This window comes from Eretmochelys imbricata, chromosome 14 (genome assembly GCF_965152235.1).
Source record: "Eretmochelys imbricata isolate rEreImb1 chromosome 14, rEreImb1.hap1, whole genome shotgun sequence".
Lineage (NCBI taxonomy): Eukaryota > Metazoa > Chordata > Testudines > Cheloniidae > Eretmochelys > Eretmochelys imbricata.
Genome location: NC_135585.1, coordinates 47,873,926 through 47,897,650, shown reverse-complemented (window position 1 = coordinate 47,897,650; position 23,725 = coordinate 47,873,926). Strand labels below are relative to the sequence as shown.

General features: G+C 57.5%; 1 protein-coding gene across 1 annotated transcript; it reads right to left on the bottom strand.

Annotated features, from left to right (window-relative positions):
- Positions 1 to 3,297: 3,297 nt before the first annotated feature.
- On the bottom strand, positions 3,298 to 23,662 carry LOC144274493 (E3 ubiquitin-protein ligase TRIM39-like). The gene is made up of 6 exons (XM_077833346.1): positions 23,162 to 23,662; positions 16,868 to 16,963; positions 13,811 to 14,041; positions 13,295 to 13,317; positions 13,092 to 13,195; positions 3,298 to 4,166 (listed from the first exon to the last, which is right to left on the bottom strand). Exons 1-6 carry the CDS (start codon positions 23,579 to 23,581, stop codon positions 3,607 to 3,609), a joined length of 1,434 nt encoding a protein of 477 aa, XP_077689472.1. The 5' UTR covers positions 23,582 to 23,662; the 3' UTR covers positions 3,298 to 3,606.
- Between the last annotated feature and the right edge of the window lie 63 nt (positions 23,663 to 23,725).

Below are 23,725 nucleotides of genomic sequence, written 5' to 3'. Positions count from 1 at the left end.
CTCTGGTTATTTCCACTTGACGCCTTCTTCAGCCGATGGACACTGCATTCTTAGGCTGGCACCTCCCTGATCATTCAGTTATTATCCACACCAAGCATCCATCCACATACATCCTCTATCTCTATTTTAATCACAATTGTTAATACAACAAAAGGGCGGGGAGTCTCTGGGTGCTGTTTCTGTTGTTAGAGTATTGCTTTGAGTCTCTCTCTCTGTGAATTGCTTTGAGAACAGACTCTGTCTTAGAATGTACTAACGCAATTAGCAGCTTGCAAGTTTCACACATAGAGGGAGAGAAACAGTACCAAAAACCAAGAGACCTCTTAATTAATAATACCCTGGAATTTAAACTATGGGGAATCAAACTCATTTGTGATTTTAATACAGAACTTCTTTAATATGATCCAACACAAGGAACCCCACCAAAGCATTAATCACACATATTTGCACCAAAAACCTGTTTCTAAGAGTTAAATTCAGCCAATCAAGAAACAGAAACAATCCCATGTGACCTGTGTGTCCAATCATAACTAACCCCACAGAAATCAATGTATTTGACAAATGTATTTGAACAAATAAATCTGAGAAAATTGTGATCAGCTTGTGGGCAGCTGACAAAGGGGAACAGAAGCTGAGCTCACTGGACATGTCACATTCTGCACATGATTTCCCCAGCGCTTCTTTCAGCCCTTCTGTTCTCCCCCGGGCCCTGCCCCACCCGGTCTTGGTCTCTTGCCTTTTATTTATGCCTTTGCTCTGCCTGGAGAATTACTGGTGTTACTATTATTCCATATTATTTCTGTAGCCCCCTCAGTGCCCTGGGCATGTTGTATGGTCCCTGCCCTGGATGCTCCCAAGCAGGGCTGGGCTCAGGGGCTCACTAATGTGTGTATGGAAGGAGAAGTCTGCAGGCCCAGGGCAACAGGTGAGGGTGAGCGTCCAGGCATGGAGGCAGGTGCAAAGATAAAAGAATATGGGGTGGGGTATAGGCTAGGTGAGAGGCTGAGGTGGGGAGAAGGTTGAAGAGCTCCCAGGTCCCATTCGCCCATCCTGGGCCCCTCGCTCACACAACCCTGGGGCTGGGCTCTACCTCCCCTTCCCCTGGCCCAGCTACCGACTTCCCTTCCCCAGCTCTCCCCACTCCCCGTCCCCACCGCTCCCTCCATCGCGCTGGGACCAGTTTCCCTGACACAGCTAAGTTGGCAGCACAAAGCAGCCTGTACAGCAGGGCCTGGCGCTCTCACTCTTGGCCCCTATGGCTGTTTCACTCCTCGCCATGGACAATGAGTCCCTTGGGCAGTAAATGCCGGGACATTCCCTGTTGCTCACTGGCCTCATCGCACGCACTGGGATCCTGGGCTCGGCTTGTCTTTGGGAGTCAGACCATGCAGTTATTGGTCCGAAGGGGACCTGGGAATCCCCCCAAGCCAGGCCTGGAGCCGACCCCACTGGGCTTCTCTGGGAGGCTGTGGGGGAGGCTTTAGAATGTGGGGACTTAGGTCTCCTCCCCTAGAACATTCTGAAATCCCGCTGCAATTTTCTGAATTTGACACAATAATAAAAAAAAGTTGAGGCCAAAAATTGTAAGTGCCCATGTGGGACCCTGTGCGGGGGAAGCAGCCTGTGGCGAGCTGGCCGAGTCGTTCTGGGAGAATTTACAAAGGTGCCTGGGCACCTCGCTTCCAATGGGAGTTAGGCACCTAAGTGCTTTTGAAAATCCCGGGAGATGCCAAGCTACATCTTTAGGTGTTTACAGACCTTCTAAAATCTGCCCCTTAGTCTCTGTGCCACATTTGCAAAGTTATTTAGGCTCTTAAAGATGCAGACAGGAGCCTAGTGGGACGTTCACACCTGCCTTGTAAGCTGATTTATATATTTTTTAAATTATGTAAAAGTGGACTGGAAACAGGAAGCATTTAACAGTTTCCCTCTATTCCACAATATCACCATCATAAGAAAAATGTATTTAGCTAAGAATATCAACTTTATTAATACGCTTTTGAATACAGAAACAACCCAGCACTCTTGGATCAATAGCCCTCAAAAGCAAATACTTTCTAAAATTAAAACAAAATGTCGCCCCTTCTTCTGCGATGTCCTTCAGGAGGCATCAAACACTTTTCATCGGTGTCCAGTGGGGGATGGGGCTGCCCCTTGCCCAGCCTGGGGCAGGAGTGGTAACTGCGGAGGGCGGGGAGGGCAGAGTGTCACGACACTCACCCAAGCCCCAGCTGCTCAGGTCCAGGAAGGCCCCTCGCCTCCCTTGTGGTGGGTGACAGAAGCCGGGGGCGGGGGGAGGGGGGCTGCTGTCACGTGTGCACCTCCTCCCCTGCTGCTGCCTGTCACCATAGCATCACTGGGTGTGGGGGATGGGGCATCTCCTTGCCAAGCCTGGGGCAGGAGAGGTGACTGCGGCCGGGGGCACGAGTCCAACACAGACCCATGCCCCAGCTGCTCAGGTCCAGACTCCAGGAAGCCTCCTCGGAGTTGGAGTCGTCTCCCAGTAGGTGCCGGGGGGGGGCTGCCATCACATGTGCACCTCCTCCTCTCCCCCCTCCGTAGGCGCAGCGGCCACCTCAGCCTGCCGCCCTCGCCGGTCCCTGTGTTGTAGCCAGCGGCGGCCGGTGAGGGAGCACTGCGCGGAGCAGCTGGCGGGGCCGGGGGCGCTCCAGGGGAGGCCCATGGGGGCAGCAGGTGGGGCCGGGGCAGAGACCCGGCCCCAAACATTGGTGGACCCAGGCTCCCAGGCCCTGAATATTGCTGGAGCACGAGCACCACGGGACCATATAACTCGCCGACCCTGCAAGGTGTATTTATGCAAGTTCTCAGTTGCAGAAATTTGTCCTGTATTTATTTACTTCTGAAAAACACCAAAAGTTAGATTCTGACTGTGTGGAGACATCAACTGTTATAGAAACCACATTATAATGTTTACTTTGCTTCCTATATATGGGATTATAATAAAAATGTCATAGGAAAGATCCAAATGAGAACTCTAGCCTGTGTTCTTGCACGTAGGTTGTTAAAACTTGGGAATTGCTGAGAGCAGATTTAATCGGGCTCTATCCAGTATCACAGAAGCGATACCAGTATGTACTGAGAGCTACAGATGATTTTTCAAAATGGGTAGAAGAATTTCCACTTAGAACTATGAAAGCACATTAGGTGGAAGAAGACATGTGAAATGATATATTAACATGGCTGTCCAGAGCAGATACTGGCAGATCTAGGTTCTGAATTGAAATACTGTTGAAATGTAAATTGAAATATTCTTGTATTTACACCTTGTTACAATAATATTTTCTAAATTAGAATAATCTTTTTTCTTTCCTATTTTACATTGAGATTTCACAGGACTAGAAAATGCTGACAGGAGTGAATGACCCCATCCCCCACCATCTGCTACCCCCGGGGCAGGGGACGGGGCAAGGTGAGGGCTGGGGGTTGCCAGGTGTCTGGTTTTCGACTGGACCCTCCAGTGGAAAAGGGAAACTGGCAGCGTCCGGGCAGCACAAAAACTCCAGTAGCTGCAGTAACCGGCCCCACCACAGGGGAGCGGGAGGAGCAGCAGCGCTGGGGGGGCCAGTCTGAGCCGCGGGGTCACTGTCAGGGACCGAGATTCCCCCCGGCCGGAGCCGGGACCGGGCAGATGATCAGGGGAGCAGCGTTTGTACCCCCAGCGTTGAGACCAGGATTGAAATAAGGGCGGAGCGTCCCGGAGAAGGTGTCAGTGAACGTGAAGAGATGGGACCCGTCAGTCACATTGTAAAACGAGACCTCGCCCGCCTCATAGTCCAGGAAAATCCCCACCTGTCTGGGCCGGACGCTCACAGGGAGGGGGGTCGAGGGGGAGGTGAAGGCCTTGTATCCCCCGTCCTCCAGCCGCATGGCCCAGAATCCATTTCCAGGTGTGAGTGTGACCTTCCCCTTCCTGCTCACAGATTCCCGACAAACCCCCAGAGTCCATTTCGTCTTGTCTCCCACCCCCACCTCCCAGTAACACCTCCCGCCCGCGAACCCCTCAGCGCCCAGGACAAAGGCATAATTATCAAATCTCTCAGGCTTGTTGGGCAGATCCTGGCGTGTGTCTCCGCGTCTCACACGTTTCCGATCCTCAGACAGGACGAGCCAGGCACTTGCCGTGTCTGGATCCAGAGTCACGTCCACTGGGGAGAGAGTCACAGAGTCAGGGCCGGGGGCAGGGGCTGGTCACTGGGATCAAAGGGAAATTAACCTGCGTCCCCGTTAATCACTGGGGGGGGGGTTGTTGCCTGAGGGGAGTCAGGGCCCCTCTGCCTGTGAGGAGACAATGGGGGGAAAGGGCAGGAGGAGCGGGGGAGGGGTGGGAAGGTGTCAGTGGGGGCGGGGGAGGGGAGGGGGGAGGATGATGCTGGGAGAGGAAAGGGGAGGGGCAGGTTACAGGAGTAGAGGGGGGAGGAGTAGAGGGGAGGGGCAGGTGACAGGAGCAGAGGGGGGAGGGGTAGAGGGGAGGGGCAGGTGACAGGAGTAGAGGGGGGAGGGGTAGAGGGGTGGGGCAGGTTAGAGGAGTAGAGGGGGGAGGGGTAGAGGGGAGGGGCAGGTGACAAGAGTAGCGGGGGGAGGGGTAGAGGGGAGGGGCAGGTGACAGGAGCAGAGGGGGGAGGGGGAGGGGGAGGTTACAGGAGTAGCGGGGGGAGGGGTAGAGGGGTGGGGCAGGCACAAAGGCAATGAGGGGACAAGGGAAGGGGCAGGCACCATAAGAACAGAGGGGGGTGAAGGGCAGGATCCTGGGGGCTGCAGGGGGTGGGGGGAGGGGGCTCCATGGGAGAAGAAGGGGATGGACCCCAGGGGGCTGCGGGGGGCAAGGGAAGGGGCGGGCACCAGGGGGCAGAGGGGTGTGAGGGAATGGGGGAGCTCCAATGGGGCAGGGGAAATCAAGGGGAGGGTGAGCTGCCAGGGGGTGAGATGATGAGCAGTGGGGAGGTGGAACCATGGGGGGTAGCGAATGGGCAGGCACTGGTGCCGGGGGGCAGAATGGGGGGTGAGGGAGCAGGTGAGCCGAAGGGGGGCAGAGAGAGGGGTGTGGAGAAGGGCAGGACCTAGGGGGGCAGAGGAGTGTGAAGGGAGATGTGGGCACCAGGGGGGCAGAGGGAGGATGAAGGGAGGGGTGGGACCCAGAGATTAGGAGAGGGGGAGGGGAGGGGCGGGCCAGTGCTGAGGTGAGGGGAAGGGCAGAGACCAGGGGTCCAAAGGGGGGCGAGGGAAGGGACTTGCACCAGGCGGGCAGAGGGGGCAAAGGAAATGGCAGGCACCAGGGAGGCAGATGGGGCAAGGGTAGAGCTGGGACTTGGGGCAGAGGAGGAACTGGCACCAGGGGACTAGAGGGGTGGTGAGGGGTGCAGGTGTCATGGAGCCAGAGGGCGAGGGGAGGGGCAGAGGTGAGAAATAAAGAGAAGGTGGCATGGATGATGGTGGCAGAGGGGGGAGAGGAGAGTGGGGTCAGTGGGGCAGAGGGTGGTGAGGGGGTAGGCACCAGGGAGGAAGGGGACAAGGGGAGGGTCAGGTGTTGGGGGGCAGGGGGAAGGAGGGATGGGGTCGGCACCAGAAGGGTGCGGGGGGTAAGGGAAAGGGTAGGTGCCAGGGGGATTGAGGGGGTTAAGCAGAAGGGCAGACACAGGGAGGGCAGAGGAGGGGAGGGACAAGCACCAGGGGGCAGAGAGGGGCGAGGAGAGAGGCAGGGACAGGTGGGTAGAGGGAGGTGGGTAGAGGGAGGTGTTAGGAGACGGCATTGGGGAGAGGCAGGTGCCAGGGGGTCAGAGTGGGGTTAGAGGAGGGGTGGGCACAGGGGGGTGAGGGAAGGGGTGCGTGCCAGGGGACCAGTGGTGGGGCATGGGATGGGGAAGGCACCAGGGGAAATGGGCGGGACGGTGAGGGAAAGTGTGATCGTCAGTGGGTAGGAGGGCAAGGGAAGGGGTGGGTGCCAGGAGACTAGAGGGGTACGAGGGGAGGGGTGAAAGCCGGGGGGCACAGGAGGGTGAGCAGATGGGCAGGCAGCAGTGGGACAGTGGGAGGGGCAGGCGCCAGGGGGACAGTGGTGAGGCATGGAGTGGGGCAGTCACCAGGGACAACAAGGGGCAAGAGGCGGTATTGGGGGCAGAGGGGGGCAAGGGAAGAGGTGGGCGCCAGAGGGGCAGGGGAAGGGGCAGGTGCCGGGGGACAGAAGGGGGTAAAGGAAGGGGTCAGACAAAAAGGAGGGAAGGGGGTGGGGAGGAGTGGGTGCCAGGAGATGGGGGGTGAAAGGAGGGGTGGTCATGAGAAAGGCAGGGGGTGGGGCAAGTCATGGGTGATGGGGGCAGAGGGGCGTGAGGAGAGTGGAGTCAGGGGGCAGAGGGAGTGAGGGGGGTGGGCATCAGGGAGGAAGGGGGCAAGAGGAGGGGCAGGTACCAGGGGGTCAGGGTGAGTGAGGGAAGGGGTCGGCACCAGGAGGGTGCAGGGGGGGGAAGGGAAAGGGCAGGTGCCAGGGGGATTGAGGGGGTTGAGCAGAAGGGCAGACACAGGGAGGGCAGAGGAGGGAGGGATAGGCACCAGGAGGTAGAGAGGGGGGCGATGGGAGGGGTGTGCACGAGGGGCCAGAGCGGGGCGAGGAGAGAGGCAGGGCAGTACAGGGAGGTGTTAGGAGAGGGGATCGAGGAGGGGCAGGAGCCAGAAGGTGAGAGTGGGGCTAGAGGAGGGGTGGGCACAGGGGGACGAGGGAAGGGAAGGGTGCCAGCGGTCAGAGAGGGTGGGGAGAGGGACGGGTAACATGCGGGGATGAGGGGGGTGGGAAGGGCAGGAGCCAAGACAGCAGAGGAGGGTGATGGGTGTGGGGGGCATGAAAGGGCAGAGGGCAGTGACAGGCACCAGGGGGGCAGGGGGGGCGAGGGGAGGGGAAGGAGACATGGCAGGAGAGGGGGAAAGGGGAGAGGTTCATTCCAGGAGGTAGCAGGGGGGTGAAGTGATGGGTGGGCTCCAGGGTGCAAAGGATGTTTGGGGTAGAGGGGCAGGGGACAGGACGGCAGGGGGAGAAGGGAGGGGTGAGTTCCAGGGGGGCAGAGGTGGGTGGAGGGCAGGGCACATGCCAGGGAGGCAAAGTGGGGGCAGAGGGGCAGGGGCCCAGGGGAGCAGAAAGGGGGTGAGAAGAAGGGGAGGGGTGAGGATAGAGGCAGGGGCCAGGTAGGCACAGGGGGGAGGGGGGAGCAGGAGCCAGGGGGCACAGGGGCATGTGGATATTGGCAGGTGCCAGGGGGCAGAGGTGGGTGGAGGGCAGGGGCAGATGCCACAGAGACAAAGGTGGGGAGAGGGGCAGGGTCCCAGGCGGAGCAGCAGGAGTTTGGGATGGGATGTGACGAAGTGGGACTGTTCTTAATGTTTCCTCTGAATAGTGTGGGGGTGCCTCAGTTTCCCCTAGGCAGTTCTTAAGTATCTAGGGGGTGGAGTAAGGGTGTATGATCATTGCAGAGCCCTAGAGGGCATGTGTGTGCAGGAGTCTGGACACAGAGAATGGCCAACACCCTGTTTCCGGGCAACTGATGGCCTGGGCCCTTCCCCCCCTGCAAGGTGGGAGCTGAAGGATTGGAGAACAAAGGAATCAGGTGACCACCTGGCCCGGGAAAGGAACAAAGCCCAGAGGAGGAGGGGCTGGAGGGGGTTTTCAGTTTGGGGCTGGCTGGGACATGGAGTGAAGTGCAGACGTGGTTGTCTGGCTCACTGCCCCCCAAAATGGACCCAGCTGAGGGGTCCTGTTCTCTGCACCTGCAAGCTCTGTTTTAGACCATGTTCCTCTCGTCTAATAAACCTTCTGTTTTACTGGCTGGCTGAGAGTCACATCTGACTGCGAAGTTGGGGTGCAGGACCCTCTGGCTTCCCCAGGAGCCCCGCCTGAGCGGACTCGCTGGGGGGAAGCGCACGGAGAGGCAGAGGATGCTGAATGCTCCGAGGTCAGACCCAGGAAGGTGGAAGCTGTGTGAGCTGTGTGTCCTGAAGACAGGCTGCTCACAGAAAGGCGACTGCCCCAGAGTCCTGAATGGCTTCATGGGGAGCAGTTCCAGAGCATCGCCCAGGGACTCCGTGACAGGGTGAGGGGACAGGATAGAGGCAGGGGTCAGGTGGGCACAGGAATTGAGGGAAGGGTAAGGAGGGGCAGGTGCCAGGGGGATAGAGGGAGGTGAAGGGGGCAGGCCCCAGGGAATCTCTGTTGCTTTGGGGCATGTATGGCTGGATTGTTGCTAAGAGCAGGTTGGTGCCATCCCCACACACACTGGGGGTGCAGCCCTGACCCACGGGGTGCAGCTGGGACTCTCCATGCTAGGGCACGGGCAGGGTGTCTGGGCTCGCTGGAAAGGGACAGGGTAGTGGGAGATAGGAGTTGAGGGGTGCTGGGGGGAACAGGGGCCATTGCTAATGAGGCTGGGGCAGTGGGGAGGGGAGGGGGCATTTCCCCACTTGCTGCCCACTCCATCTGGGAGAAGCTGCACCAGGGTCCAGGCCCAGTTCATACCAGGGCACCAACATGGCTGAGATACTGCTGTGCCAGGGGCCAGAACCCCTCCCTTCACTGGGGTTATGGATCAGTATTTACAGGGTCACTGGACCAGGGGAGCTGGACTCTGGGCTGCCAGGTGCAGCCCGACCCACTGGCCTGCAGAGTGATTCTCACTCCCACACTCTGGCCCAGTGCCCAGGGCAGTGTTTAGACACAGCGGGGCGTCTTCAGCAGGAGAGATTGAGGGAGCCCCACATCAGACACCCGGAGCCCAGCAGTTCCAGCCCCTCCTGGATTCCCACATTCCAATACCTGCCCACATCCCATGGGGGGATGGAACCGGGGGCTCCCCACTGAGGGCCCAGGCACGGGGCTAAAGGCTGGAAGGGAAGCGGTGCCACCTTTCTCTGTTTATTGAAACTAGTCAGCAAACTCGACATGGATTCAGGAATAGTTTATGTCGACCCAAAATATAATTTTTCAGCAAATAAACTATTTACCCCCAAAATTACACCCAGCTCTATTTCAAACGTGTCCCAGCAACTTAGGAGCCCAAATCCCAGTGACTTGCAGTGAGTGACTGTCAACATCCCCAGAAACGCACAGGTACGGCCAGGCCAGGCTCAGGACATCAGCTATGAAACACTCCAGAGCTGCTGTTAAATTTGCCCTTGGTAGAAACATTTCCTCATGGGCTCCCATAGCTCTTTTACTGAAGGCTGCAGGGAAAAGATATGGCCAGTAGTAATTAGTGACACTAACAAGGAGCTAGTCTGAATGAAAGAGACCTTGGAAGAGACTAGCTGCAGAGTTATGTGAATTCAGGGGACATCTTTACCTGGTAGTCTTGGACTATTTTTCCAGGTATATAGAAAGAAAGAGTGTACTTGAAAGACATAACATACCAGAGTGTTATAGAGCAACTGAAGGGCACTTTTGGTCGGTGACGAGAAGAAAATTATGGCCAAGGGCCATGCAGATTTCCTTGTGGCAGCAGGGCAGGAAGTACCCCCCACCCCACCCCAGCTGCAGAACATCACCAAGTATCAGCCCTGGTCAAGCCTCCCTTTGAATACAGGTTGGCTCTGGGGGTGGGGGGAAATGTATGAAGAGGGCTGGCTCTTGTATGGGAGTTCGGACCAGACTACCTGAGACAGGCTCCTGTACGGGAGAATGAGACAACCCAGACCAACCTGAAAGTAATTAAATCCCTAGGTGGCTAGTTGGCAGCTAAATAGCTAATGAGCCTGAAAAAGGGTTACCGGGGCTCAGCTGAAGGAATCCTAGGGACAGGAAGCTGCCGAGGAGAGGAGCTCCCAGGAGAGCTCACCAGAGCAAGGAGCCTGGAAGGGGTGCTTCCAGAGCAGTGGTCCCCAAACTGGGGGTCGTGCCCCCCTAGAGGGTGTGGAGGAACATTTGGGGGCATGGCAGGGCATGGAGCAGCCCCCATGGGTGGCGGGAAGGGAACGCCAACCAGCCTTACTCTGCCCCCACCTCCACTCTGGCCCCACCCTGAGCCCCAGCTGCAGCTCCGGCCCCAGCCTCAGCCACCGGCTCCTGGCCCTGCTCCAGGCTGCGACCCCAGCTGCAGCTCCAGCCCAACCGTGGTTCCGCCCCCGGCCAAAGCCCCCAGCTCCTGGCCCCAACTGCAGCCCCAGTTTCAGCTCAGGCTGCACCAGCAGCTTCGCTCCCAGCTGAAGGCTGCGGCTCCCGGCCCCAACAGCGGGTCCACTTCCAGACACGGGCCCCAGTTCCTAGCCCCAGTTGCAGCCCTGTTCCTGGCCCAGCTCCCGACCGCAGCTCCCGGGGTGGGGGCACAAACCAGGTAAGGGAGGGCATGACCAAAAACGTTTGGGAACCACTGTCCTAGACAGAGGAGCTCACCTAAGGGGGAGGCGCTGCCAGAGATGAGAATGACAGCAGCAGCTGTAGAAGGACAGAGCCCTGGAGAGCTGCCCCCGGCTGGAGAAAGTGGATGCAGAGAATAAAGGCACGGTCTGAAATGACCCCAGCTCCGGGAAGGAGGGCTGGAGTCATGTGATTCCAGAAGGGAAACTAATCCAAGCCCAGCTCCAGGAACGAGGACTGAGGACTCCTGACTTGAGGAAAGTGAGGAGCTTGAGTGAGAGCTGGAGGCCAGAGCAGAGTGAAGGAAAAGATTTTATTTTGGGGTTTACTTAGACTCAGAGCGGACCTCAGGAGGGGACTTTTCTCTCAGATCTTTTGGACTATGAGGTGTAATTTAAGAAGTGCTGAAGAGGGTAAACTGAGGCAAGATGCTTGCCAAGACACCCTGAAATGACTGAGGGTGGTACGTGAGGGAGCCACCCCACGATAAGTCTACAAAACTGCAACCAATTTAACAGAACTGCTGCCCCTTCCCCATACAGACAGAGCCTCGCTCTCTTCAGTCTCTCTGGGTGGGCCCCTCACCACAGCATCTGACCCCAACAGAGCCTGCAGCACAGAGTGGGAACATACAGCGAACACAGCACAGGGTTTTGGGCCACCCACCTGGCTTCCAGTGTCTCTCTCCCAGCTCCCAGGCTGCTCCCGCTCCCCGACAGCCTCCAGTTCCCCCCGACCTCAGGCTGCCTCTGCCCTGCCCTGTTCCCTGGGGGGTGACCCAGGGTCCAGCATGTAGCCATCAGCATCACTACAATACTGTCTACCACACCCAGAAGACAGGCACTGGATGGGCTCAGGGAGCGGCTGGCCCCACAATGGGAACCCCGTTCCCCCTCCCCCAGTGTTTGCTGCTGCCCTTGCTGGGCCTTGTCTGCACTCAGACCAGGAGCCCTGTGGGGCTGGCAGCCCCTTGTTCTGTCTCCAGTGCCTGGCTCACTCGTGGGCACTATACCAATAACAACACTCACTGCCCAGCCCCTAAGGGCTGCATTACAGTGCGGGGCCTTCCCCATTGCACACGGGGACGCTGGGGTGCAGGGAGGCCTGGTTACTCTGCCCCACACATTCACCCAGCGACTCCCTCGGCTGCCGGACCCGGGTCCCAGGGGTCGGAGCAGTCGAGCAGCAGTGACAGGGCAGGAAAGGGTTAATCCCAGCGCGGTGGCGCTTTGCTGCCCGGCCCTGGCTGGTCTCTGCCCTCTGGGGGCAGCACAGGGCGCGTGTCTCTGAGCAGGTCCCTGCCCACTCGCCCGGCCACTCGCCCCGACACAGAGAACCCAGGTGCCGGGGGAGGAGCAGCCCCAGCAGCGCCGCATTGGCCCTGGCACGGGCTGAGCCTGCGAGCGCAGCACCAGAGGCTGCGGCGGGGGGGGGCTCAGCCATCGAGAGCAGCAGGGTCCCCCCCCACCCGCAGGGGAGGGGTCGGCGCTGGGACAACAGGCCGGGCTGGGCCAGGGGCTGGGAGCTCTGGCAGCCAGCGCGGGGCCGGCACCAAGGGCCCTGCTGGAGACCCTGGGCCTGGCCAGCCGGGAGCAGCCAGCGAGTGACTCAGGGCCTGGGGCCCTGCCCAGGACGGGGTTTCCGGGGGGTGACAGGAGGCTCCCCAGGGGCTGCTGATCCCCTAGAAGGAGGCACGGAGGTGACTGGCTCAGGATCCCCACAGGCTCAGGGGCCAGGGCTGTGGAATGGCCCAGAGCCCAGCCGTGTTCAGGGTCCGGTGGGCACAGACTGGGCTGGGCTGGGGGCAGCGAGGGGGGAGGGGAGCAGGGATGTGCTGGCTCCAGCCAGCCCCAGAGAGGAAGCTGCTTCCCCCACAGCCTGGGGTTCCTGCTCCCCGGAGCCCTGAGATCCTGGCCCTGCAGCCGGCACCCACTGCGCAGCCTCCATCGGCCGGGACAGACACACCCAGCTTGGCCCCTTCGACAGTTCAACTATCACAGACCGAGCTCACTGAGCCTTCCCAGACCCCCTCTCCTCGGCCTTAGCTTCTTATCTGTCCTTCCTCGCTGTCAGGTTTCTGTCTTTGCCCCCAGTCTCCGCGCTGGGGTTGTGGGGAGGGGTTTGGATGGGGGCAGCTCACGCTCAGACACTGTGACAGGATCACACTCTTGTGTGTGAGTCTCACTCACTGAGCAGAAAACCAGTGACCCAACCTCACACTGGGCTGTGCTCAGAGCAGATGAGGGGCCCGTAGGATTCAGCTTGTTACCCAGTAACACACGGCCCAGGTCAGACCACAGCAGCCAGACCGGCCCCTCCTCCAGCTCAGAAAGCTCGACCAGCCTTGGCTAAAGGGGGCTGGGGCAGTGCTGAGCGGTGGCCACACAACACAGCCCTCACGTGTCCCAGGAGCGAGGCATAGACACATCATCCGTTACTAGTCTGTGCAGCTCCCAGCGCAATGTGCCCAATCCAGGCCTCACAGCACCTGGCTCAGGGACACCCATAAACGCAGCCACGGAGGGGTCAGGATGTCACAGTGATGGGGCCTGGTCAGACACCTGGGCAAGTACCAGCAGGTGGCTGTAAGTAGCAGGCAAACTGCCCAGCACTCAGCGCATCAGCCTCCAACTCTCACACAGCTCCAAGCCTGTCAGCTGGGTGCAAGCGTGTCCTGGGGTCCCAGGCTCTGTCCAGCTCCCCAGGCACAATACAGCTCAATGTCCCAGTAGACGCCACTCACCTCCGAATCTCTCCAGCGCTTCCCTCATGTCAAGGGAAATTTTATACACGTTCTTCAGGTCAGTAGAAACAGCTTCTGGTTCCTGGAGTTTCACATTCTCGCTCCTATGAAGAAAACGTCCCATCATCACTCAGCTGCTCTGTACACTCGTCATCCCAGAACCACCACCAAGAATATAAGAGCAATGAACATAGGAAACACACCTGCTCAATGTGCTTTTCACATCCTGAAAGGAAAAAGAGAATTAATGTCCTGTATTAACACAATGTGCATAAAACTGTATGAGTCTTACTCTGGGCATCAAACTTTCATCTTTAAAATAGATCAACCCTCCCAGGCTTCACTGTTTTGAACACTTGTTTCATATATATAGGGGAGACAGGAATTTAGCTAAAGGGTTCTCCCTTCTAGGGACACAACCCATCAGTATCTATGTTTATCGACTGTGTTGGGTCCAATGTTCTGGGGTCAGAGCAGGGATGGGTTCAGCTCAGTATCATTTTTGTATTATCCATTTAATCTCCCACGGCCTCACTGGATCTCCATGAGGAGAATTCCCCTCTAACATGAACTGTGATATTTGGGAACTGATGGAGCCCTTAGCCTGATGTTCTGTTTGTCAGTAAACCACAGAACACATTGACTCTAATTGATGGAATCCAGATCCATGGATCTGAGTTATAATTCTGTATGGGTGGAGAATTTTGATGCCATCTCACCTTCAGCAGCTCTGCAACTGGTTGCTGACATTTCTTCTCTATCTCTGTGATCAGCTGCTGCAGAGAGGAGCTTTGCCGGGAGAGTTTGGTGACATTTTCCTGTAGTCTCTGCAGAGTCTTTTTCTCCTCCTGCTCCAGGCTCTGCAGAAGCAGCTGCTCCTCCTCTCCCAGCAGTGTGTGCAGTTTGTTAAATTCACCTGAAATCATCTCTCTCTTATTCTTCACTTTCCCCTTGAGATAGAAAAATAGGAAAGGCACAGAGAAAATGTGAGCCAGATGTTGAGTTACACAGAGCGGGCCTCTGTCCAGGAAGCAGGTGATATTCGACCAGTATCAGTTTTTAAGGGTATTTACTTCATATGGCCAGTTCCGTAGTGGGGTTGTCTCGGGTGCTCTGTAAAGACGCAGTATGTTATTGCAGGTGGCACGGGATGGACACAGTGGAGTGGGGAGAAATCGAGGGGACAGTAAAGATTTACAGGGGGCTATACAGGGCGTCCGTGGGGGGATTTGGGTGCCAAGTGCCGGGAACTCAGACACCCAGGGGACCCATCACAGTGGGATGTGGGCAATGTTCCTTCTTTGACAACCAGCTCCCAGGGCTGCAATGTTCAGGACCTAGGGCTGGTGCTAATATTCCTTTGGGTGCCATCCTGGGGCTCACATGGGTGTGGGGCGCCCAGGGCATTGTCAGCACTGGCTTTGGCCTCACCCAGCCTAGTCGAGTGCCCCATGCCCATGTGCCCAGTGCCCCTGGGATCGCAGCCTTTAGGGAGCCCTCTAGGCTCACACAGCAGTGGGCTGCTGATGCCAGCTGTGTCCCCACCTGCTTTCTCAAAGGAGCCGTGGGAACGATGCTGAGCCGGTGCTGATCCTGGCAGGGGGACGGGCTGGCTGCTCTGCACTGGCCTCTCTAGCTCCCCTGCAGCTCAGCCCAGAGCTGCTGGGTGACCCTGGGGTGAGCCTGCCCCCCAGTGTGACTCGGGCCACAGTGATGTTGGGAAAAGTCCCTCTTCCTCTCCCTGAGATGCCAACAGGGCCAGGGGCTTCAGCAGCTTCCCCAGCCCCTGTCCCCTGCCCCCAGAGCCCTCCTCACCGAACCCCAGTATGTGAGTCCCCAGCCCTTCCCCCCACCAGTCTGTGCCCTGTGCTGACCCCCCTCCCCTTCCCTGTGCAGGGCTCTAACCCGTCTGTCTGTCCGGCTCCCTGTGTGGTGGGGGAGGGGCCGTGCTCAGTGTCTGAAGAGGCAGCTGCTTGAGCGCTGTAACGTCCACCTCCTACCTCTGCCCTGGCTGACCCGAGCCCCCAGCTCAGCCCTCCAGCACCCCTGGGCCCCTCTGCCAATGGGCTTTGGACACCGACCCATTCCCCAGACGACCCCCACCCCGCCCTTGGGAGCGCTGCAGCCACAGGGCACTCAGACAACTCGGGTACAGCCCTGACAAGCCTCGGCTCCCTCCGGAGCCCCTCCTGGCACCTGCCCGAGGCTTTGTGCATGTGGCCTGGACCCTGCAAAGGGCCGTGGGCCTGCAGCCTCCTTCCCCTCCTGCCCCCTGGGAGCTGTTGAGTTACAGCTAATTCAAGTCGTGCAGTATTATGATATCCCCTAACGTCTCCCCCCATCAGACACAGACAGCGCATCCTTCATGGGGGCCTGTCACCTCTCGGGCCCTGCTCCCGTCCATGGGGATACTGCCCACCTGGCTCAGGCCCATGACGGCCCCTCTCAGTGGGTGACTGGCCACCCCTGCTGGGCCTCATATCACAGTCACTGGGGCTGCAGTTATTCTGCACCGAGTGACACTGATCATTAGGCCGTGACCTCTGGTGCTGTGGGACGTAACTCGCTCTCTCTGGGCGATAATCAAGAGTTTCAGAACCACCCCAGTGACTGTCCCAAGGTGCAGCCGCCTCCATGGCACCAGCTGGGAACTTTGCCGGACACATTCAACACGGCTGTTAATTGTTATGCACCTAAATCCCTTTTGTCTGAGGAACTGAGCACCAACTGCTTCCGGTGCGGGGAGTGGGAGCTGCTGCGGTTCTGTCCTCTGTAAACCAGCCCACTTCCGCCGGACTCTAAACATGGCTTCAGGTGCAGAACCAGAGGCACCCAGCTCTGAGCATTTCAGCTCTTGTAAATGGCCATTTTTATCTGACTAGTGGGACACCTGCTTCTCCTCTCCTCCCTGCTGCTCGTGTCTTACTCACGCCCCCAACGCTCTCTGCAGGGATTTCAATGGAAAAGGCAGGTGAACTGGAACGGACATTTTGTCCCATGTGTTCATCACCTGCTAGAGACGAGCACAGGTAAAGTCACAGTAACAGTAGCAGGTGCCTGGGATGAAGTGGCCACGTGATGGCAAGAGAGGCTGTGAGGTGGCCGAGCGCTGCCTGGCTTTACACTGACCTGCCCCCGGCTCTGCTCACTCAGGGGGTGTCCACACTGACCTGAGCCTCCCCAGACAAGATGCTGCGCCCCCCCTCCCCCCTTTGGAGTCCTGCCTGTGCTCCGACCAGAGCCCTCGCTCCCGCTCCTCCCCCGAACCCCGCAGCACCCGCCGCTTGCCGCCCGCCAGCTGTGTGGGGGGCCCCGCCACTTGCTCCTCTCCGCCCCTCCCCTGTCACTCGCCCTTAAGGCAGGAGGGGGCAGAAAGGAGCAAGAGGCAGGCGAGGGGGCCTTGCAGGAGGGGGTGGGGGAGAGGAGCGAGCTGCAACAGTGAACGGGGAGCCCTTGGGAAGGGGGCTGGAAGGGAGTGGGGCCGGGCATGGGGCAGAGCAGGAAGGGAGCGTGGTCGGGGCCTCGGGGAGAGGAGGCCAAATGGGGGTGGAGCAGTGGGCAGGGCGATGATCCAGGCACCGGGGAGGTTCCGGCACTCACGCCCGGCCTCCCCAAACGCCGTAGGCATCCGCTGCCCATGGCCGGCACCAAGCCTGTGCAATGGAGCAAACAACTAGAGCAGGTTCATAGCCTCATCCTGGAGCTTTAGGGGCCCCGGCATTCCAGGGAATGCTGCAGGGGGAAGGGCTCAGGGAGGAATAAACCCAGACACCCACCTGCCACTCTGTAGTTTTCTTTTTCTCTTTAGACATCAGAGCCAGGGCCTCTTCCAGCTCCTTCCTCAGAGGGCCCAGGGCTCCCTGGAGTTTCACCTGCAGGGGCATCGTGCGTGATAAATGGCCATTAGTCTGCCTGTCCAATGGACAGCACTATCCATATTGGCATTTCATACAGGAGCAGTAAAATACCCTGGAAGCGAGCAGCAGACTCGGCCCTAACGGCCTCATGGGAGCTGAGATGCCAGTCTCAGAGTGGGGGCTCTGCTTCGTGCAGACACTCAGGACTTCTGAAGTCCTGTGTTTTAGCTAAAGTTTCCCATCCCTGAGCACAGGCCAGAGGGGAAATAGCTGGGAAGGTTCTGAACGATCCCTCCTGCCAGTGAGAGTGAAGAGGCTGGGACAGCACCTCACTCCACTGTACCCCAGACCCAGGCCAGGAACAAGACCCCACTGTGCTCTCGTCTGTCCAGGCTCCCATGTGGCCTCCCTCAGGCAGCAGCTGAGCACCTGAGCCAGTGCAGTCCCGTTAACTGTGCAGGGTGAAGCTGTGATGTGGCTGGAGGTCAGTAAGGAACAGGGAACACACTCGGTCTGGGGGAATGGGCCACCCATAATTATAACGGCTCCAGAGCTGTAATAACCCAGGGCTCCCTTCCCCTTTGACAGCGTGTGATTCATTCACACAGCACAGCAACGTGCTCCTGCCCCGTCAGCCCCGCTCTGTGCAACACCCCTGGCAGCCCCCCAGAGTCCCCTCCTGAGCCCCCGCCAGAGATCTCCCCATTTCACTCTCTTTTCACAGAGCCCTGGAGTTCTCTCCTCCTCCCTGCCCAAGGGCCCAGGCTGCAGCTGGTGCCGAGAGCTCCTGGGGTGCTGTTCAGCTGACACCCCTGCGGTGCTGCTGCAGGGAAGCAGTGAGGGAGGGAGAGAGCCAGCAGGGGCTAGTGAGAGCCAGGAGGTGGAAAAGCAGCCTTTGCATCCAGCAAAACAGCTTCATAAATGAGCAGGGATCAGAAGGCGGAGCGGGGGAGGGCGGGGAAATGTGGCTGGATTCTTTGAAGCTCCACCCACAAATAAGCTCTGCCCATGTGAGTCACTAAAAGGAGACACCATGATCTGTTCACAGTAGATGGTGCAATGTTCGGAACAGGATGAAGTTGCTGATGGGCTCCAAGGGCTCCTGGGGCCTGGCTCCCCTCCTGGGGCTAGAATATACCCCTGGACTCTGCTGGACTCTCTGGGCCGGGTCCTCCTTTACTGGGGGGAACAGAAGAGGTGGCATCTCCCAAACATCACCCACTTGTGGCACCGGAAGGAGGCGTCACTGGCAGTAAATGGTGCCGAGCTGCAATTCTCCTTCTCCGCTTGCACAGGGGAACGAAATAATTAACAGTGTTGATATTTAAATGATCATCCCTGAGCTCACCCCTCACTGAGGCAATGGGGCCATTCACACCTCTCAGAGCCGCTGTGCCCAGCTCTCTGCATCCCCTACATCTGGGTCACAGTTTTGAGGTTTTCTTCACAACCAAAACAGCTGGAGACTCAGTTTAAAGCAAAGTGAAAGCTGAGATCCCGGAGAACACGGCAGGTGCTTCGCGGGAGAAGTGCCAGCACTTCCCGGCTGTCCCTGAGCCCTGTCAGTGAGCACAGAGGCTTGGGCCTGATCTTAACGTGACACTTCGGCCCTGGCTTCTGTGCTGCCGGGCTGTAGCTGTGCTGCTGAAACCCCTGTAGTGTCGACGTGGCCTGTGAGTTCCTGGGGCAGAGAAGCAGCTCAATGAACAAGGGACTTGGAGCAGAAATTTGGGACAGTTCAGGCCAAACTGAGTGTGTCAGTGAGTCTGGTCCCTGTGGGGAGGGAATTCAGGCCATTTCCCTCCCTTCCTTCTGCAACCCTGGGCAGGGCCCTAACATCAGCCCATGTCCTCCCCTCTCTCCCGGGGTGAGGGCAGGGAACCTCAGCAGCGTCTCATCCCCGGCCTCCCACTCTCCAGCCCAGACACAGCCCCAGATGGGATGGGAGCAATGACATGTTTCTTTAATGTGGTTCCAGAACCGTGTTGTCCCACCCACGCTGTCAAAATCCAACCGTGTCAGGACACAGGTGGCCCCAACTTTGTCAGACAATTATAATACCCTGGTGTGTACATCCATGGTGTACCTAAGCTGTAAGACCCCCCCTCATCCTACTAATGTTATCTGGGCTAATGGCTGCAGAAGTCAATATGAGTGGAGCAGGGCTGCTGGACAGGGAAGAGCTGAAGGAGGAGAGAAGAACAGGACATGGGAAAGAAAGAAAGAAAGAAAGAAAGAAAGAAAGAAAGAAAGAAAGAAAGAAAGAAAGAAGAGCAGGACACAGGTACCAGCTGTGGCTTTCTGTGCCACTGACATGCAGGGATGAGTCAGGGTCCAGATTGTTTCATGTTCAAGCAGGGTCTGAATGAGCTCTCCCCTGACAGCTGGCTGGGGAGGGGAAAAGGCTTCAGGTGCAGACTGTATTTACAGGTTTCAGAGTAACAGCCGTGTTAGTCTGTATTCGCAAAAAGAAAAGGAGTACTTGTGGCACCTTAGAGACTAACCAATTTATTTGAGCATGAGCTTTCGTGAGCTACAGCTCACTTCATCGGATGCATACCGTGGAAACTGCAGCAGACTTTATATACACACAGAGAATATGAAACAATACCTCCTCCCACCCCACTGTCCTGCTGGTAATAGCTTATCTAAAGTGATCATCAGGTTGGGCCATTTCCAGCACAAATCCAGGTTTTCTCACCCTCCACCCCCCCCCACAAATTCACTCTCCTGCTGGTGATAGCCCATCCAAAGTGACAACTCTTTACACAATGTGCATGATAATCAAGTTGGGCCATTTCCTGCACAAATCCGGGTTCTCTCACCCCCTCACCCCCCTCCCAAAAACCACACACACAAACTCACTATCCTGCTGGTAATAGCTCATCCAAAGTGACCACTCTCCCTACAATGTGCATGATAATCAACCAATTTGTTTGAGCATGAGCTTTCGTCCAATTTATTTGAGCATGAGCTTTCGTCCAATTTATTTGAGCATGAGCTTTCGTTCCAATTTATTTGAATACATGCACATTGTAGGGAGAGTGGTCACTTTGGATGAGCTATTACCAGCAGGATAGTGAGTTTGTGTGTGTGGTTTTTGGGAGGGGGGTGAGGGGGTGAGAGAACCTGGATTTGTGCAGGAAATGGCCCAACTTGATTATCATGCACATTGTGTAAAGAGTTGTCACTTTGGATGGGCTATCACCAGCAGGAGAGTGAATTTGTGGCGGGGGGTGGGGGGTGGAGGGTGAGAAAACCTGGATTTGTGCTCGAAATGGCCCAACCTGATGATCACTTCAGATAAGCTATAACCAGCAGGACAGTGGGGTGGGAGGAGGTATTGTTTCATATTCTCTGTGTGTATATAAAGTCTGCTGCAGTTTCCACGGTATGCATCCGATGAAGTGAGCTGTAGCTCACGAAAGCTCATGCTCAAATAAATTGGTTAGTCTCTAAGGTGCCACAAGTACTCCTTTTCTTTTTACTGTATTTACATGAACACACGGACTCTGCCCAGGTATCCAGCAGACAGGGCCGTGTTGCCAAAGTGATCAACTGTGGCTGGTGCTGGATTACAGATCACTTCAGTATGGAATGTGGGGTAATGAAATAGGGTTCTCTTTACTGTGTGAGGAAAGGGCAGCGGAGTAGCATTTAGCCCAGGGGTGGCCAACCTGTGGCTCCGGAACCACATGCAGATCTTCAGAAGTTAATATGCGGTTCCTTGTATAGGCACCGACTCTGGGGCTGGAACTGCAGACACCAGCCTTCCAAGGTGCCGGGGGGTGCTCACTGCTCAACCCCTGGCTCTGCCATGGGCCCTGCCCCCACTTAACCCCTTCCCGCCCCTTCCCCTGAGCCCGCTGTGCCCTCGCTCCTCCCCCCCCAGACCCTCCTGCACTCCACAGAACAGCTGATCGGGAGGTGCAGGGAGGAGGGGGAGGCTCTGACCGGCAGGGCTGCTGGTGGGTGGGAGGCACGGGAGCGGGACAGGGGAGCTGATCAGGGGCTGCTGACATATTACTGTGGCTCTTTGGCAATGTACATTGGTAAATTCTGGCTCCTTCTCAGGCTCAGGTTGGCCACCCCTGGCTTAGCCTGTCCCGATTGAGGGGGTCACCCTCCACTGAACTGAACTCGCTAAGCAGGGGGCTTGGATGCCAGACCCCTGTGAAGTTTAAGAGGAGTGGGGACAGGTGTGCTTGCTCGGCAGTGTGGACTTTACCCAAGAGTCCTAGGCATGGTTTAACTTGCTCCTCTCCTCTGTTCACAGACAGAACTAATTAAGGCTCCATTCGGAGTCTTTTGTTTTGTTAAGTGATCACTAGAGCTGAAATCACTTGATGTGGGACAGCTTTTCTGCCCAGCCTGCTTCAGCAAGGACGTTCCCCCACTAAGAGTTGAAAATCACTAAGAGCAGCGTAGAAACTAGGGTTTTGCGCAAAAGGGGACTTTTTCTGCTTTAAATTGCAAGTGTAGACATGCCCTGATCTGCAGAGGTTATAGCAGAGAAGCAGGTGATGGCTGGCTGAGTGGCCGGTGGAGTGGGACAGTGGGGTGTGTGGTAGGGTGGTGACACTAGAGCTAGTACTTGGACCAGGGCCGTACCTAGCCATTTGGGTGCCCTACGCAGCCCCCCGTGTGGGGGGGGCTGTGTGGGGCCCCAGGCCACCCCCCCCGCCAGGGTATGGATGGCAGGAGCTGTGGGGGGCCACTTTTGGGGGCCCCACAGGCCCAGAGTGGCCCTGGGGATTAGCAGGGGGCCGGGAGGAGCCTGCCCCGCTTCCCTTGCCCCGGCCCTAGCCATGTCGCTTGGGTTGGGGAAAGGATCGCCTCCCGCTCTCACCGGCGGCGGGAAGCGGAGCGCCGTGGCTGGGATCTGGCGGAGTAGATTGGGCTGGGGCCCGTCTGCTCCACTTCCCGCCACTGCTGGTGAGTGCGGGGTTGCTGGGGGAAGAGGTGGAATGGGGGTGGGCCGGGGGCAGAGCAGGGGGGAAGGGTAAGAGGCAGGTTGGAGGGAGTGTCTGGAGCCCCACACCCCCGTAGGAACGGCCCTGCCCCTTGCAGTGGGCGCAGACCGCGGGGGGCTGGCTGAGGGAAAGGGCTGGTTGCCGGGGCTGGTGCTGCCACGTATGCAGCATACAGCTACGTAGGGCACCATTAAATTTGGGGCAATTTGGTGCCCCAAATTTCATGGTGCCCTACGCAGCTGCGTATGCCTAAGGACGGCCCTGGCTTGGACACTGGAGCAAGCAAGGTGCCATCTTCGTCCTCCCCCGCCAACCAGGGTGGGAGGTGAGCTCACACAGATGCATCTCTGAACCCTGAGTCTTCACTGATCAAGGACAGCCACTGTGAGTGGGGTAGGGTCAGGGAGCAGAGAGGGGCAGAGCAAAGGAACTTTTGGTTATGGAAGTCCAGAACATGAGGCAGAAGACACTGACCAACGTACACTGGAAAGGGTGTTTTGCTCATGGTTTTATGTTCATGAATCCTGCGTGTGGCATTTTCCTTAATTAATGCCGGTGACTTCCCTCCTCTCATTTAAAGTTTCTTTTCTGCCATCGGCACCAACTCTGTGGGTGCTCCAGGGCTGGAGCAATCATGGAATAAAAGTAGTGGGTGCTCAGCACCTACTGGCAGCCCCACCGATCAGCTCTGCCCCTGCCCCGCAATGTTTCCTGCCCACTGGCGACCCTGAGACCAGCTCCTCCCCCATCCTCCCAGCGCCTCCCACCTGCCACAGATCAGCTGTTCAGAAGCTGTTCCCAGAAGCTGGGAATGGGTGACAGGGGATGGATCACTTGATAATCACCTGTTCTGTTCATTCCCTCTGGGGCACCTGGCATTGGCCACTGTCGGAAGACAGGATACTGGGCTAGATGGACCTTTGCTCCCACAGGGGATGGCTGTTCTTATGGTCTTATGTTCTTGCTGCCCACTCCACCTGGCAGACGGGTTGTAGGTGCACAAAGAGCCGTCAGCCCTGTTCTATTACGTGTTGGAACTTGCAGTGTTGGAGAAAAAAAAGTTTGGATATTTTCCCATTATCCACAACTCCCAGTGCTCATCCCCTCTGAAAACCAGGCCCCTTTCATTTAAGTGCCTAACCATAGGCAGCCAGGGGTGAATGTTTGTTCTTGTATTGATGGTGGATAAACCTGGTGTCCTTAAGGGGTTTAATTAAGCAAAGTCAACAGCATTTCCTACCTTGTACTCCTGGGCAGCTTCCTCAGTGGGAACCACAGTGTGAGACTTGTGGTCCCGGGATTTCTCACACACCAAGCAAATAGTTTCTCCATCCTCCTCACAGAAGAGTTTGAGACGTTCCTCGTGTCTCTCACACAGATAATCCTGTTGCCCTTTTCCTGGTTTTAACCCCAGTTGTTTGATCCTTTGTAGGATGTTGTTCAGCTGGGTGTTGGGCTTGAACTCCCCTTTTTGGAACCGGGCTCTGCACTGGGGACAGGTCAGGAGTGTCCCCGTTCCCTTCTCCTCACTGTACCGGGTGACGCAGGCTCGGCAGAAGTTGTGCCCACACGCGATAGTCACCGGCTCCGTCAGATACCCCAGGCAGATGGAGCAAATAGCTTCATCTTGTATTTCCCCTGCTGTAGCTGCAGCGGCCATGGCAGCTGGGTGAGTATCTGTTCTCTCTGCCCTTGGCTGTGCAGTGTGGGCTTGTGCTGACACTGGGAGGGGCCACCTGCAAGTATCTGCTAGTCCCAGCCACAGAAGGAGACAAAGAAAAAGGAGGAGCCAGGAGGGGGAGAA